The sequence below is a fragment of the Alligator sinensis genome, unplaced genomic scaffold (assembly GCF_000455745.1).
Source record: "Alligator sinensis unplaced genomic scaffold, ASM45574v1 scaffold347_1, whole genome shotgun sequence".
In the NCBI taxonomy this organism is placed as follows: domain Eukaryota; kingdom Metazoa; phylum Chordata; order Crocodylia; family Alligatoridae; genus Alligator; species Alligator sinensis.
In genome coordinates, this window is record NW_005841922.1 from 2,508,320 (window position 1) to 2,524,485 (window position 16,166).

The 16,166-nt window shown below is 41.5% G+C and overlaps 1 protein-coding gene across 1 annotated transcript in view; it reads right to left on the reverse strand.

Annotated features, from left to right (window-relative positions):
* ZFR (zinc finger RNA binding protein) overlaps positions 1 to 16,166 on the reverse strand; it is a 66,160-nt gene that overhangs the window by 18,251 nt on the left and 31,743 nt on the right. The window contains exons 3-11 of the mRNA XM_025198460.1: positions 15,139 to 15,283; positions 9,970 to 10,188; positions 7,093 to 7,340; positions 5,909 to 6,100; positions 2,453 to 2,753; positions 1,616 to 1,806; positions 1,046 to 1,165; positions 482 to 627; positions 1 to 118 (exon numbers count right to left, since the gene is read on the reverse strand). The exon at positions 1 to 118 is cut by the window's left edge and continues 27 nt beyond it. Of these exons, the coding sequence (XP_025054245.1) occupies positions 1 to 118; positions 482 to 627; positions 1,046 to 1,165; positions 1,616 to 1,806; positions 2,453 to 2,753; positions 5,909 to 6,100; positions 7,093 to 7,340; positions 9,970 to 10,188; positions 15,139 to 15,283 (1,680 nt within the window). The remainder of the gene's footprint in view (positions 119 to 481; positions 628 to 1,045; positions 1,166 to 1,615; positions 1,807 to 2,452; positions 2,754 to 5,908; positions 6,101 to 7,092; positions 7,341 to 9,969; positions 10,189 to 15,138; positions 15,284 to 16,166) is intronic.

Sequence of the window (16,166 nt, forward strand, 5' to 3'; positions counted from 1 at the left end):
TAGGCCTAGAGGTCCAGGAGGACCATGAGGATATCCCCCATCAGGTATTCTGCGACGGTCATCCCAATGATGTTGCTCCTCTTCCATCCTCCTCCAGTACATGTCCTCTTCATAGCGTCTGAATCAAATGAATAAAGAGCATACTATAACACTGAACTATAAAAGTTTGATTGCTCTAAAAATTATTTAATTAATATTATTCTCTAGCTCATGGTCTAGTACTGGAGAGCTCCAAATATTAGGTAAAAAGGATGGTTGTTTAAAGCATCCTTACTCTAAAAAAAATTATTTTAGAGACCTAACTTCCCCAGATGAACTGAATGCAAAATGCCAAGAGCTGTACTGTAACATAACTAAAGACAAAAGAGCATGGACTCCTCTCTGTGAACAACCAATAGAAGATAATTAAGGGAGGACAGACTCCATGCCAGAAAATCAATCATGATTGCAAGGCTTGTCTGAATTCTCATACTAGACGTACCTCATTTCCATCCTCCAGCGCTCTTCTTCTTCTCGTCTTCTCCAATATTCTTCTTTTTGCATTTGCTTTCTCATCTTCTCTTCTTGAATTTTTCTTGCTCTGATACTAGGTTTTACTTCTACTTGCAAATCTGGATTTACTTTTTTCTGTGTCATAGATATAAAGCAATGTTAGCTTTATTCTTCATTTCACTCCAGTCACAGGAAATTTACTCTATATTTTGCTAGCATGTCAAACACTAGTAGTTTAGAATATAAGATACTTAGATAAAATTACATGCGATGTAAGACTAGAGAATGCTCAGAATTAATTTAAAATATTGTGACATCACAATATCTTTCCATAATTAACTTCAGGAAAAATGTTATATTAAATGCGAGTCTGATGCTAATGCTATACTACCTCTAATTTGTAGCAAATGCTGAAGGACCTAGACTACACTGCACTAGATTAACATCTCCAAACCTACCCTCTAGACTTGCCTTGAAACATTCTATGATCTGAACAAGGTATGGAAAGTAGTATCCAGTAAAGTTTAAAGCAATATGCAGTATCAGTACTAACCTTATACTGAAGTCTGTGCCGCCTTCCTTTTAGATGCATCTCCTTGGCATTAGGATCATTAAAACTGCATTCACAAAGTTTGCAGTGGAAGCGGATCACTTTTCCTTCATCATTCCGCACCTTGCAAATAAAGTGGCATTAGCTCTTTGCTTTTTTAAAACAGAACTGAATAGCCCAACTCAACACAAATATGAATTCAGGCCTACTAAAAATATGCTAACACATTTAGCATGTAATAAATAAAAAAAAACCCCATGTGGGCTCTACTGTGCCATGTACTGAACCAACAGAAGAATGCAAAGATTTTGCCTCTAAAGTTTAGTCTTAAAAAACAACCCTTAATTGATTCTTTATAAAAAACCAAACCAAAAACAGTGAAAAGTCCAAATAAGACCCAAACTTTATGCATGCACTTCATGTTATCTACTACAAGTAGTTCCCTTCATTTCAAAGTGATCACTCTTAACATGTGAATTTTCACTCTTAGCATGTGCAAGTCTTTGCAGGACCACAACTTTACTTATTATTAAATACATACTGGAAAAATAATACACATTTTCAAATTAATACCTCTTCCACATAGTCGTGGCCCACAGGCTGAACATCACTCTGTAAAGCAGCAAGAGTTGTGGGTGTTACTGGTTCAGATGTTGCATCTGGTTTAACTTCTTGTGTCTGTACTGTAGCAACAGGAGTGGTCTTAACATTTTCAGCAGCTTTCATTTCATCCAGTTTGTTTGTTGTTTGTAGTTTATTACCACCTAACAATCAAAAGAAGTTTAAAACAAATTGTTAATTGTTTTAAATTGTTAAAATGATGATACAATTACAAATACGTAATTTTATAATTACTTAAAAAATGACTGAAACACTTTGTAAATACTAGTAACCATAACATGTAATATAGTGAATTTTTTAGCTATAACCAGTGATGTTTTTCAGTGTAATAACATAGATATTTAACTCCTGTCAATTCAACTTTTCTCTCTCAGAAGAATAGAATTTGCAGTTTTGTACTGTTGAGACTTTTATTAAATCCAGCTCAGTGCTTTGCCAGGAAGCAAGACTGAGGACTAGAAAAAAAAAAAAATACAGATAAACAATCCACATTGTGTTGTCATAATTAGCCCACTGTGGGACTATAAAAATAATTTTTACTGCATAGAGCAAAATAAAGTGGTCCAGAACATCTAATATGTGCATTACACAGATCATTTAGCCCTCAGTGCTGCAAATGCTCGTATATATGCTTAATGCTTCCCACTACTAGTAGTCTTCAAAACCAATGTTGCTCCTATGCATGAAATTCAAACACATACTTGAGCATTTTTAGCCTTGAGTCCTTAAAAACCAGACAGACAGATTTAAAATTCATATAATAGGTTAGGTTTCAAAATAAAGACTGACTTCTGTACTTGCCAACAAAGTTTATTTTCGGTGTAGATATTTTCTTTACAGCAATATTAGCAGCAACTGTAGATGTTTTGTTGTTGGATACTGTGTTAAGTGGTGTGTTTGTCGTGGGAGTAAGAATTTTCACTGCTGAAGATGCAATGGAGGAGTTCACAGTGTTGCTGCTAGTTGCAATATTTGAAGCGGAGGCAGCTGGTTTGGAAGCAGATGTGGATGCTGAAGAAGTAGCCTGGGTGACAACATTTGGTTCAGTTGAAGGAATGGGTTTGCCCAGTTTTGTGTGCAACTTAACCACCTAAAGGAAAAAAAAACAGGGAGAATTTAATGAAAGGCTCTTTATGAAAAAACAATAACTGCCTGGTTTGTCCAAATAATAGGCTTCTTATGAATAAACGGTAACTGCTTTGTTTGCCTATTTACTGATTTTTTAAAAAAGATAATCTGTAAATGGGGGGAAAAATCAGAAATCATCCCAATTATTATCTATGCAAAGAAACACAGATATCCTCTATCCCAAGAAACACTTCACAGCTTGACAATTAGTAAAAATAGACATCCTACTGAGCCAAGAACCTGGACAATCAAGCAACTTGAGATGGAACAATTATTTTTGTTAAACCTGCTGGTTGGAGAGACTATTAAACTGCTTTAACTTCAATAACAGATTAACATTTTGGAGAAAGAATGTCTTTACTGAAGTCCCAACAACCTGTCTCTTCATTCGGAGATTAAAATTTGATAATCTATACACATCAAAAACCTTAATCTTGAACAAAACCAGGAAGAGATCCAGTTGACATTTCTAATAGTATCTAATGTAAAAAACAAAACAAAACAAAACAAGGTATTTCAAACCTTTGTTATATATTATGAAGTGCTGAAAAAGGGCAAAGGCAATCTGTTTAAAAAAATGTAATAGTGTCCTTTACAGGATACCTTTAAGATACAGATATATTTCAGTTTTCTGACAGATAATTAATATCGCTTATAAATACTGACAATCTCCAGAAGAACATGCATAGTCCTAAACAGTGAAGGATGCTATCAAGGAACCAAAAATGGGGGAGGATATAAAAACAGTGGAGTAATCTACTTTTGGCTGGTGATCTTGGCATTTCATATCACTGCCTTGTACCTCAGTTACCAAAGCTGAAAAATAGGCACAAAATTACTGACTGACTTTGAGAGGTATGGATGAAATAATATTACATAAGAGCTGAGTATTATTATTACATATAAGTCACTGGCATGAATCTTGCCCCTCTGAGCACTGAGTACATGTGAAATCCAAATACTGCAAAAAGAACCATTTCAACACAATTTTTCTAGTGCTCAAAAATGTGCAGGGTGCTTTGTAGAAGTCAGGGAGAAAGCATCTCTCTGAGATGTTTTCCCGTAAGTGAAAAAGCTTACCGTAGATCAGGGATCAGCAACGGCATGCAAGGCCATTTTGCTTGGCATGCCATGACCAGCACCGGATCTGGGTAGCTGCTGCCAGCCACAGAGCCTAGTGCAGCTGTTTGCAACCTGCCCTCTAGAGCTGTCCAGAGCCTGGGCTGGCTACAAACAGCTGTGCAGGGCTCCGGAGCCCAGTCATCAGCTCTGTGATGGGAGTGGGGGAGAGACTGGGGTTGTGCTGCCTCAGGCCCCTCCTCCACCACCTGCTCTGAGGTGCGTGCACATGCCGGTACAGAGCTGATGACTGGGCTCCAGAGCCCGGCGCAACTGTCTGCAGTCTCCCGGCTGCAGCTGCCCAGAGCCCAGGAACCTTATTTCTGAGCTTATTTGGTTGGTTCCAGTCCCAGAGCCTCTGGGCTGTCAGCCATGAGGCTGGGGCAGGGGCACGGTTTTAAGCAGCTTGGGTACTCCGGAGATCCAGATCTAGCCTCTCCAAAGAACCGGGCAGTGATGGGAGCTGGATACGAGGTGATCTGGTCTCTGGACATAGTCTTTGGAAGGAACAGCTTCCCTCCTCCGGACCCAAGCTCTCAGAGACGCTGGGCAGAGCCACATGGCTGCTGCTCATGGGACGATGCAGCCTGGGGCTGTTCCAGTCTCCTACTGGGACCCCTGACCAGTGGCTCCAGCTCTGGCACTGCCATCCTGCATGGCCATGGGCAAGTCCCCCACGCCTCTGTGCATTGCAGCTTAGAGTGAGGGTGGGATTTGCTCCCTGGTGCCAGGGTCTGGGGGGGGAGGGAGCGGGGGTGTCATGCCACAGAAGTCCACGAGGAGGCTTTGGCTTACTGCCTCAGTCCCTTCAGGGTGCAAGGACAGACTCCCCTGGCTCCAGCCCAGATTTCCCCTCCCCTGCTGCACTGACCTGACTCTCCTTGATGCCCTCCTACACCCGCTGCCTTGGCACCAGGGTGGAGGGACTGTGGTGGGGATGTGCCATCGTGTGCTCTCCCAGACTCTCTGGGGATAACAGTTTAGATACCTTGAATGGTCCTGCCAGCTTAGGGCCTTAGCTGTGTGGAGTAGGTGGTTGGGCTGATGGGCAGGGCCTCGGCTGGCCACACTGCAGCCCAGGAGCTGGCTCCCCGGAGAAGCACAGGGGCTCCGGTGGGCCCAGGGCATTGCTGGGTTGGACTCTGTCCAGTGGCCCAGCAGCCCGGCTCTGTGCGCCCATGCATCTGGTTCTGTGTGTGCACATGTGTCTGGTTCTGGATGTGCGCGCGCGCATGTGTCTGTTCTGGGTGTGTTCTGGTTCTCTGTGTTTGTTCACGTGTGTGCGCGCGTGTGTGTGTGTGTGTGTGTGTGTGTGGTTCTCTCTCTGCTCTCCTTCCCTCTTTCTTCTTCTCTCTCTCTCCTCTCTCATTTCTCTTTTTCCCTCTCTCTCTCTCTCACTGCAACATGCGGGTAGGGAAGCAGTGGGGTGGAGGGAGCTGCACAACAACAAGGGACCCAAATCTTGTTCCTTCCCAAGGAACACACAACAACAAAGGCAACATTTATGATTATTTAATATATGGTGCATCCTCCCATGTACCTCCCGCCCCCCCACTTTGTTTGTCTGGCATGCCAGCACTCCAGCGCCTTCCCAGGTAGATGCTGTGGTTTTTTTCGGCACGCCGATCAAAAAACGTTGCCTATCCCTGCTTTAGATCATTTTTGGCAGTCTTGCCAGGAGCAACAAGCATCCTGCAGCATTCTCCAGCTAATCTTTGTACTATGCTTTTACTAAATCTTATCTCACGTTTTCCTATTCGTGCTTCTGTGCCTTTTTCATCTTGTTTCCAATACCAGCTGCCCTCCTTTATTCCTTTTCTCCATCCACATGCTTTTAACCGTGAGCTGTAACATGACTTTTAAACGTTGGTTCTGTCACTTGAACTGTATAATTTGTTTTGCATACTTTCTCCACTTTCTCCATCTATTTCAAGATAGGAATTAAAAAAAAAAAAAAAATCAATATCCAGCTACCGAAGAACTTAAGAAAACACTTACTTTCTGATGCTTGGCTCCACGAATGTGGGCAGCATATGCATCTGCTCCTGTACAAGACACATCACAGAGCTCACAGCGCAACTGATTCTGTGTTCCACGAGCAGATGTGCTGCTGTTGCTGGTGTTTTGAGATGCTTTTAAGGCTGCTTCTTTCTTTTTGTGTTTCTGGCCTTCCAAGTGCTCTTTATAAGTCTGTTTAAATGTAGTTAAAATGTAAACAAATTCACCCTCTGAAAGTTACCTCTATGATGCTCAGTCTCACAATGACAAAAAACCGTAAAATATGCAATAGTGTATAAATAAGGCATAATGACTGGTGACACTTAAATTTTGCTAGGGAAAATGGTTTTCTACCCACAACAGTGGCTTACTGTGTGCCATGCACTGAGAAATGCACAATGCTTACAGGGACTATGAAGGTCTTTTCCTTAGCACATACAGAATTTCACAGCTGACAAGAGACAGCCCAGGTATTAAGTATTGGTTAATGCAAAGTAATCGATACTAACACTGAAAACCTAGTGGTCTAATACAATAGGGTATAGCTCATCTGCAAGTTTCTTGTGCAATATGAAATCGTTATGTATCTTGTGGGGAGAGGCTCGGGCTTATCCAAGTCCTAGACACTCTAAAGAATTCTACAAGTCAGAAGGAGGCACCGCATAAACAAATTCAGCCTGAAATAAAATGTTTTAAAGCAAGGGTGGTCCCTGTACAAAAAGTAGCCAGCTGTGTGTCAGGTGTCTAAACAGTTTTGTTCATTACTCTGAAGACACTAATCGTTTTCCTTCCAGTTATTTCAAAATTAGACCGGTGTTCTTGAAGGAAAATCACAATATAGTATATTTTTCCAAGGCGAAATTTCCTACAGGCTTAAACTTACAAAGTTTATGAGCCTATGGTTTTAAGAAGGGAATTTCAGAGTCAACTGAACAGCAATTCAAACACAAAATCTAAATTTTGGGGGGATGTAATGTAACACAGAGTATAAATATGAGCTGTACACCTTTCTACCTTCAAAATAGCAATCATTCTTTTTCATACCAATACATTTTCACTGAATTAGTCTCTTGACAGAACTATTTAAGCAATTTTCAATATCCACAACTGATCATAAATATTGCCTTCTACCAAGTATGTGAAATGATACATCTGTGTAGAGGAATGTTATGTAATATAGGTACCTGTGGTCCAGCACAGCTGATCTTACAGACATCACAATAGTGGATCTGGGGTGGTTTGGGAGGCTGTTTTGGTTTCAATTGCTTATTTTGGAATGGCGCCTTTTTAGTAAAGGTGGTCCCTGTCCAGGCAGCTGTTGCAGCAGCAGCAGCAGCAGCTGCTGCTGCCTGTTTCTGTTGCTGCTGCTGCTGCTGATAATAGGATGATGCAGCTGAATATACTGCAGCTTCATAGCCAGAATAAGAGGTACCTCAAAGATGAAAATAAAATAAATGTTACATAATTATACATTGCTTAACAGTCATACATGCTAGTTCCAAGGATGCTCCATGGCATTTAAATTTTCCCCTTAAAGATGTATTTTGAGATTTAGACATCTTGATCCCTTGGATGCCCTTTGATGTGTGGCCCATCTCATAACTTAAACTAGCATTTTTCTTGACTACTTACGATACAGAAACAATCCTTGGTACGGATGGGACACTATGCTTTACCTCACATGCTTCTTTATAGACATACATATTAAAGTATGCTATAATCTTTTGTTATTAGAGGGATCAACACAACCGTTTAAAAATAGTTAAAGCTCCTGGCACATTTAGTGGATCCGGATGCAGCATATCAAAGATCTTATTAAAAAACAACAACAACATGGGGAATAAGCCAGGGGTGGGCAAAATACGGCCCAGGGGGCCTCTAAAAAATTTAGAAAATTAATTTTGATCTGTCCTTGGTTTCTGTCAAAAATGACAGGAACCAGGGACAGTAGGACCCAGGGGAAGCCCAGCAGGCTCCTGCAACAGCCTGGCCCTGCCAGCCAAGAGCCCTAGCAGGGGCTTTTGGCCTGGGACCACGTGGCAGCCTTGGCACTGGAACCTCAGGTAAGGTGGCAGGGAGGGCAGGGAAGAAGCCCAGGGAAAGGCAACCCGAGAAAAAGCTGAGTGCGGGGAAAAGCAGCCCCTTGTCCACCCAGTGGTCTGTGCTCCCTGCTGCAGCCGCTTGCAGCCCACGCGGGGCTGTCCTGAGCAGGCACAGGTTGCCCCAAGCGGGGTGTGAGTGCCTGCAGCATGGGGCACCGGCCATGGGGCAGGGGAGGGGCTGCTCTTCCCCTCCGCACTCAGCATCAGCTTGAAACCCGGCCCCGCTGCCAGCCTGGGCCCCATGCCAGCTCCGGGCTCGCCCATTGGGGCTGCGCACGGCAGCAGCAGCTGCAGCCCCGCCGCTTGGCGTGCCAGACAGCGTTTGCTGCTGCTCACCGGGAGCTTGTGCGTTGGGCAGCCCAGAGGTGGTGGTGGCAAACACTGCCCGGCATGGCAAGCAGGGGGGCCCACAGCTGCTGCTGCTACGGCACAGGCCCAACAAGCAAGCCTGGAGTTGCATGGGGCCCAGGCTAGCAGTGGGGTAGGTTACAAGGTGGTGCTGAGTGTGGTGGGTGGGGGGGAAGCGGCCCCTCGCCCGCCCAGTGCTGTAGCCACTTGCAGCCCGCATGGGGCTGCCTGTGCCTGCTCAGGACAGCCCCAGGGCTGTGCGCTGCCCCCAGCCTGTACCATGGGGCTGGGGGGGCTGGAAGTGAGCAGGTGCGGAGGCATGGGGCCCACAACTGTGTCCCAGGGCCAGTGCCAGCAGGGCCCAGAGCAGGGTTGCACGGATACAGGGTCCCAGCCAGCAGGGGCTCTAGGGATCCAGGCCAGCTCCACCCTCTCCCTGCTGGTGCAGCCCAGCCCAGCTCCACAGACCCCTGCCAGCCTGCGCCCTGCTCTGGGCCCCACTGGTGCTGGCCCTGGGACATTGGTCCCAAGACATTGGAACATTGGCCCTACAATGGTGACCAGGGGGCAGGGCACATGTTAAGGGATGGGGCTACCCACGCGGCCCTCAAAAGCTCGCCAAAACTGGGTAAGTGGCCCTCCACCCGAAATAATTGCCCGTCCCTGGAGTAATCAGTCTTTCAAGCCCAGATTCATGAACTGGTACCAAATAACTGTGCAAGTTCCAAGATGGAAAGGAAGAAATGGACACTTTTTTTTAAAAAAAAAATATTAGGCTTTAACAATCCTAGATTTGTAGATATTTAAATCCTAGAATTGTAGATATTTAAAGTACTCTGGTACAAACAAACAGCTGGCCTGCTTAGATCTCTACATGTCTTAGCTGCATACTCCTTGATTTCTAGCACTTAAGTTGAGCAAATCAAGAAAACTGGACTTCAGTACTTTTGAGCCACTTTCCTATAAACTTTCTACATCTAGTGGATCAACTATTTTAATCCTCTGATCAGGTTCTTCCTGTTTCAAGGAAGTCTTTTATAATCCCTTTTTAAACAGAAAACAAAAAAGAATTCAAGACAGCTACAGTTTGCCAGTTGTTTACTAACTTGGCCATAAAGCTAAAAGAGGACTTTTCCCACCCAGAATCAAGGCTTGAATTGGCTGTGTTTGGAGGAAAATTCTATTTTTTAACCAACCAATGTGCAGCTTTAGGTGGGAGCAATCCACAATCTTCAAGATATATCTGGAGTGCTCCCTTTCTACCCTTCATAACTGATGATACCTGACAGAACTTATTTGAATATTTGTCTCTGCATTTCCCCTCCTCCATCCCCAGCTCTGGTTTCTGCTCCCCTTCTTTCCTGGACCACCATCAAGAACTATACAAATTGCACTGAAAAATCCAATTTTCATATGTACACAGCAAAACACAAACACATAAAAATGCAGTTTCCCACAAAAGTTATGCTGAAATGTGTCAATAAAATGATCTTATTGGCTGGATGTTTCTTGCTGCTTTGCAAACTTAATCACCCAAAATTTAGAACAGCAAAAGCCTACCCCCACAACAAATTACAAAATCTATAACAACATATCATACAAAGTTCTTACCAGAATAAGTAACTGCTGTTGTACTATATGTAGCACTTTGAGTATAGGATGGAACAACAGTAGCAGCAGCTGCCACTGGTTGCACAGTGGAGGATACTGGATATATAGAGAATGTAGTTGTAGCTGGACTTGGGGTGGCTGGTTTTATGGCTGTCACTTGTCGAGTTTGCTGTGCTTGGGTATACTGAGTAGCTCCTTGGCTATATCCTGCTTTTGGAGCTAGGATTGAAAAGTAGAATTGTACACATATTTACAAGTTTGACATAGGCGAACTGCCAAAAATGTTAAAAGATGGCACTTTATCATATATCAGTAATTAAGCTCATAACAAATTAAGATAAACCATACTTGCCAGGGAGAATATTGTTTTAATAAGATGAACACAACCCAAAATACACCCATGTCACTCATTTCACCCTTAAAAGTTTTTTTACAATGATGACAAACAGATGGAGATATAATCATTGCTTCCTATTAATAGCTCAATAATTTAGAACAACTCAGAGGTGTTTTTCAGATAATTTTTTTTCAGATTTACATGTTCTTTGGCTACTGCTGAAAGTGAAAGCCAAGCCACACACAGTATATTAATTCCAGGAATATCATGTTTCATACAAAGAAGACTACCAACAAGTGAAGACCTTTGGAACCCTACACACTCACCAGCTAACCACTAACAGCACAGAATATTATTTCCTGCGAAACACACGTTCAGTTCCTATACTAACTTAACTATAGGAACAGTCATTTCTCTACTTTTACACTGTGTAAGACATGACATCTCAGCAGCAAAGATTCAGTCATGCATGATTTTTTTCTTGATCTTATTAAAAAAAAAAAGTTTGCTGACCATGACTAGCCTTGCTCCTTTTAGTTCTCCATCAATATTACTTCCCATAAACCTATGAGATGTATTATAGGGAATGATCCTAATGCTTGTACTTTACTCCTTCCTCAAGCAGGGATGGACATAGTTTCACTTACTCTCTGGCAAAGCATAGACCCTACATTTAGCTCTCAAACCATGAGCGTTTATAATGTTATATGTTATAATGAGTTAGGCATCTATTAATAATGTACCTCTATACTGTACAAAAGCTATTTTTAGAACAACACCTGTCATTCTCTGGTCTCTTTTCCATGCTCTTGGATATTCTTAAGCTACTTGCTCATCCTATTGAGTCTTACACAACTTTTGCCATCTCAAACTTGCCTTTCATTTTTCATTGACACCAACACCGGTCTTAAAGCAGGTTTTAAGATTTTTTAAGTCCCACAGTGGTCAGAATGGCTGAACACCAAAATTTGTACAGTTTAATGAAAAAACAGAAACCAAACAAAACCTGTATTCAAAATCCTGTTCCAAACCAGGTCTAATTGCTTTCTGCAACTGCCAACTAATGCTTACTTGAACTTAGTTCAGCAATGTACTTGAACATTTTTAAATTCATATGTAAGTAGTTATTTGTAGCCACTTAAAACGGAAAGAGGCTGCTGCTGTTGCTCTGAAGCTTATAGCAGCTGATATGCTGCGACTATTATATCTGTATCTGTGGAGATCCAAGGGAGCTACATCACCCTAACTTTGATCTTAGCTTCAAGTTGGAGTGGTTTTGCTACGCTTATATCATTACAGAACCATGCAGCTGTAACAGCCGTGTCATAATAGCTTATACTAGTATCCTTTACCAGCGACACAATTGTTAGCTCTCTGTCTATGTCTACATTAAAGGCATCTTTGGTCACAGACTTACTAACTTACTGAGGAGAGTTTTAAATCAGGATTGATGTGGACCAACAACAAACGCACACTGATCTGACCTAAAAAATATGGCGGGGCAAGGGCAGCAGGACATTACATAATCTTAATAGGAGTACAAGAGGGACAAGTTGGAAAGCAGTAGGTCAGTCTTCCAAACAGTTTAGATGGTTATGTTAATGCAAGCAGCACAGGAAATGAACAGGAGGAACTAGAAGTCTCATTATATAACAACAATTGTGATTTAATTGGCATAACAGACTTTGTGCGATAATGCACATGACTGAGATAGAAGAGTACCATCTGTTCAGGAAGAGTAGACAGAAAGGAAGTAGCAAGGATGTATATACTCTCCCAAGTATTAGGAGACCTGTTGAAAGTCTCTGAATACAGATGAAAAGAGACAAGAAAAAGGTGGTATTACAGTAGTATTCTGCTACAGACCATAAAAATGGAAAGACTGACGGGATATGGCTTCTTTTGATCAACTAACAGAAACATCCAAAAATCAGGACTTTATAGGCAAGGGGGCACTTTACCTAAAAATATATTCTTGAAGAAGCAATTAAACAGTACAAACTGTCCAACAAGATGGGAAAAACAGCAACTGGAGGGGAGGATCTAGCTGAGAATGTGAAATGAAAGGCAACATGCATGATACTGATCATAAAATGATAGAAGTTAATGATTCTTAGAAAGGGAAGGAGGAAGAATAGCAAGCATAAAGATAACTGATTTCAAGAACGCTGATTTCCATAAACCAGCAAGAACTAGAGGTAAAATGCTCTGAGAAGCAAGGCTCATGGGAAAAGGCATAAAGTGGCAGTCTCTTAAAGAAGCAGCATTAAGGATGCAAGGAAAAACTATTGCAAGGTCAAGAAAAGCTATGGCATGTAGTGAAACCAACCTGGTTAAATCATGGGCTCATCAGTGACCTGAAACACTGAAGGCATACTTGTACAAAACGCAGGTCAAAAGACTAAGCATGAGTAAGAATAGCATGAGCATAGAGCAGTGATTCTCAACCAGGGTGCTGCAACACCCTGGGGTGCCTTGAGATCCTTTCAAAGGTGCTGCAGCTTGCCTAGTCAATGTTAGCAGGCTTACGTGTGCAAATACGATAGACTCAGATTTCAAATAAGAATCCATAGCGGTAGAAACATTCTGACCTGTTGTGCTCTTTCCGAGTTCTTTGCAAGAGAAGTGCTCTACTGTTTTTCTGTAGTCCACAAACGAGTGAAAACTAAGAGCTGACATTTTCTGAGGGGTGCCCCAAGTCTAAAAAGGTTGAGGACCACTGACATAGAGAGACAAAAAACAGAAAGACAAAGGCACAAAATATGACAACTAGCAAATGATATAAAAAGTAACAAGAAAGCATCCTACAACAGTGTATTAGTAGTAAGAGAAAGATGAAATAAAAGGTCAGTTCACTGTTCACTGGGAGGAAAAGCTAACATGGTCAAATTTTAAAAATGTCCATATACTTCAATATTCACTAAAAAAATGTTAACTGTGACCAGAAAGTCAACAAAATAAGCATCAGCAAGAGAGGTAAGACCTCACTGAGAAAAGGAAAAGAACAGATTAGGGCAGTGGTTCTCAACCTTTTTAGACCCAAGGCACCCCTCAGAAAATGCCAATCCTAAGCTTTCACTTCTTTTTTAACTACGGAAAAACAACAGAGCAATTCTTGTTGCAAAGAACTCAGAAATGCCACAACAGGTTTTGACACTAAGGACTCCTACTTGAAATCTCTGGGTATATCTTGTGATTTATGCATAGGTGTTTGCCAATATTGCAAGGCCCCCTTAAAAGAATCTTGAGGTACCCCAGAGTAGCATGGCACCCTGGTTGAGAACCACTGAGTTAGAGAGTACTTAGTTAAAGTTACATGTTTTCAAATCAGCTCTACCTAAAGAAATATACTTCTGAGTACTTCAAAAAGTGGCTGAAATAATTTCAGAGATGCTGGTGATTATTTATGAGAATGTCTGGAGGGTGGATAGAGTATCTGAAGAATGGAAAAGAACAAGCATAGTGTTTATCTTTAAAAATGAAGGACAAAATCGGACAAGTCAGACTGGAAAGATATTGGAGCAAATAAATGTAAGAACCTAGAAGATAACAAAGTGATAAACGCAGGTTCCCAAATCACTGGGGGAAAAAACATGGTACTCAAAGAAATGGGTTACAACAGTTCACTGCAAAACAAGAAGAATAGATCCTTTGGGGCTCTGTAGAGGTCTGTTCCAAGTCCAAGTACTAGGTCAGTATTTTCATTATTACTTGTTTAATGGAATAGAGAGCATACTTCTTAAAGCTGCAGATGATACCAAGCTGGGAGGGACTGTAAGCACTTTGGAAAACAGGATTAGAATTCAAAAGGATCTTGACAAACTGGAAATATGATCCGAAATAAATAGAATGCAACTGAATATGGACAGTGCACTGAGGTAGAAATAACCAAATGCACACATACAAAATGGGGAATGAGTATTCAGACAGAAGTTTTGCAGAAAGGATCTTGAAATTGTAGTGGATTACATACAGAATGAGTTGCAATGCCATAACATTGCAAAACAGCAATTATTACATTGGCATGTACTAACAGCAGTGTCATATTTAAGATGTCTGAAATAATTCTTCTACTTCACTTCAAACACCTCAGCTAGAGTGCTCTGTCTGGTTTTGGGCCCCACACTTCAAGAAAGATATGGATCAACTGGAGAAAATCTGATGGAAAACATAAAAAATGATCAGGGGTCTAGAAAATATAACCTCAAAGGAAAGATGGAAATAAATTTTGTTTATTTCATCTGAAGAAGAGAAGATTGAGTCAGAAAGGTAAAAGGTAATTGCAGAGAAGTATGTAACAATTTGTTCTCCATGTCCACTGAGGACAGAAGTAGTGACACATAAATTGCAGCAAGGCAGATTCCAGGCAGACTTAAAGAAAAAATTATCTAACCACATAGTTAAGCACTAAAATACATTACTTAGGGAGTCAGTGGAAGCTCCATCATTGGAGGTTTTTAAGAGCATGTTAGGCAAACATTTGAGGGTGTGCTTTAGCTCTATTTGGTCCTATTGGGGAGCAGTGAGATGGACTAGGTAACTTCTCAAGGTCCTTTCCAGTTTTATTTCCTATGACTCTAATATACTTTGGATGTATTTTATAAGATAATATTTCAAAACTCCAAGATAATGTCTTTATCGAATGCCTAGAATTTAAGTAAATAGTAGGAAAAAATTCCATAGTCAGATGCATAAGTGTTATAATAATTCATCCAGAAAGGTAAGAAGAAACATGGAATCTTCTAAGATACTCAAATAAGTGTTTTTATAAACTTACGAAGCAGCACACTGTTTTGCACTGACCAAAAAGGAATTTCAAGCATGCCACCCACCTGTCTGGTAGTACGATTCGGCTACGGAAGGCTGAGGCTGGGCAGCAGCAGCCACTGCAGCTGCAGTTGCTGTCGGTTGTTGATAGTACTGCTTGCTGTCATAAGCTACAGCTGGGGCAGTAGATCTGACATATGAGTAGGAGTCCTTAAAAAGATTCAAAAAAAAGGAAAGAAGAAAGGATTTGAGTTTTCCCTTCAATATGATTGGTATTAAGGATAATAAGCACCAGTAGCAGCCAGAGTGTGACGGTTCTGTATAGTCTACTGAACCAGAACAATCACTATATTTTTCTTGCATGCCACATGCCCCCCAAATAAAGACACATACTTTGTTTTTGAAAGGCAGAATGAAGCCAGCAGCACCCACTGAGTCAGCTGAGGACCCATCCCGCTCAAGAAGGTAGTTTGGCTCCAGCAGGATCATGCCAGCAGCTGACACAACAAGTACTGCTGGCTGCTTACACAGCTGACAAAGAGATGAGGGGCCAGGCAGTTTGACTCAACCAGTGGCACCTGCCAAGTCAGCTAAAGGCTCAATCCTGATGAAGCCCAACTGCTTGGCCCCTTTTCTCAAGCCACAGGAGCTCTCAGCTAACTCAGCAGGCACTCCCACTCCCTGCATTTCCTTGTTCAAGGTTCATCCCAATTACCAGCAGCTAACTGAGCATTGTATGTTGTATACAAGTAAATATGATAATTTGGTTAAATATCTGGATGACTGCAACACTGAATAAGTATCATTTAATTTTAAAAAATGAATCAATTTAGAGACTTAAAAGCAACTTTAATAAGCAATCATTGTAACAAATGCCATTGCAAACTCCTAACGTTAATGTTACAAGGGAGAAAAAAATCCCACCAATCATTTAACACTTTTTCCCTTTACATATAATTTGTAGAGGGAAATATTAATTGAACCTTTTAAGTACTTCTGTTTTATGGTGAATTCATAGTTCCATAATTTATAAAATGTTCTACCTCCCCCATTTTAAACTTTAGAAAATACTACCAAGGTAACATTTCTTTCC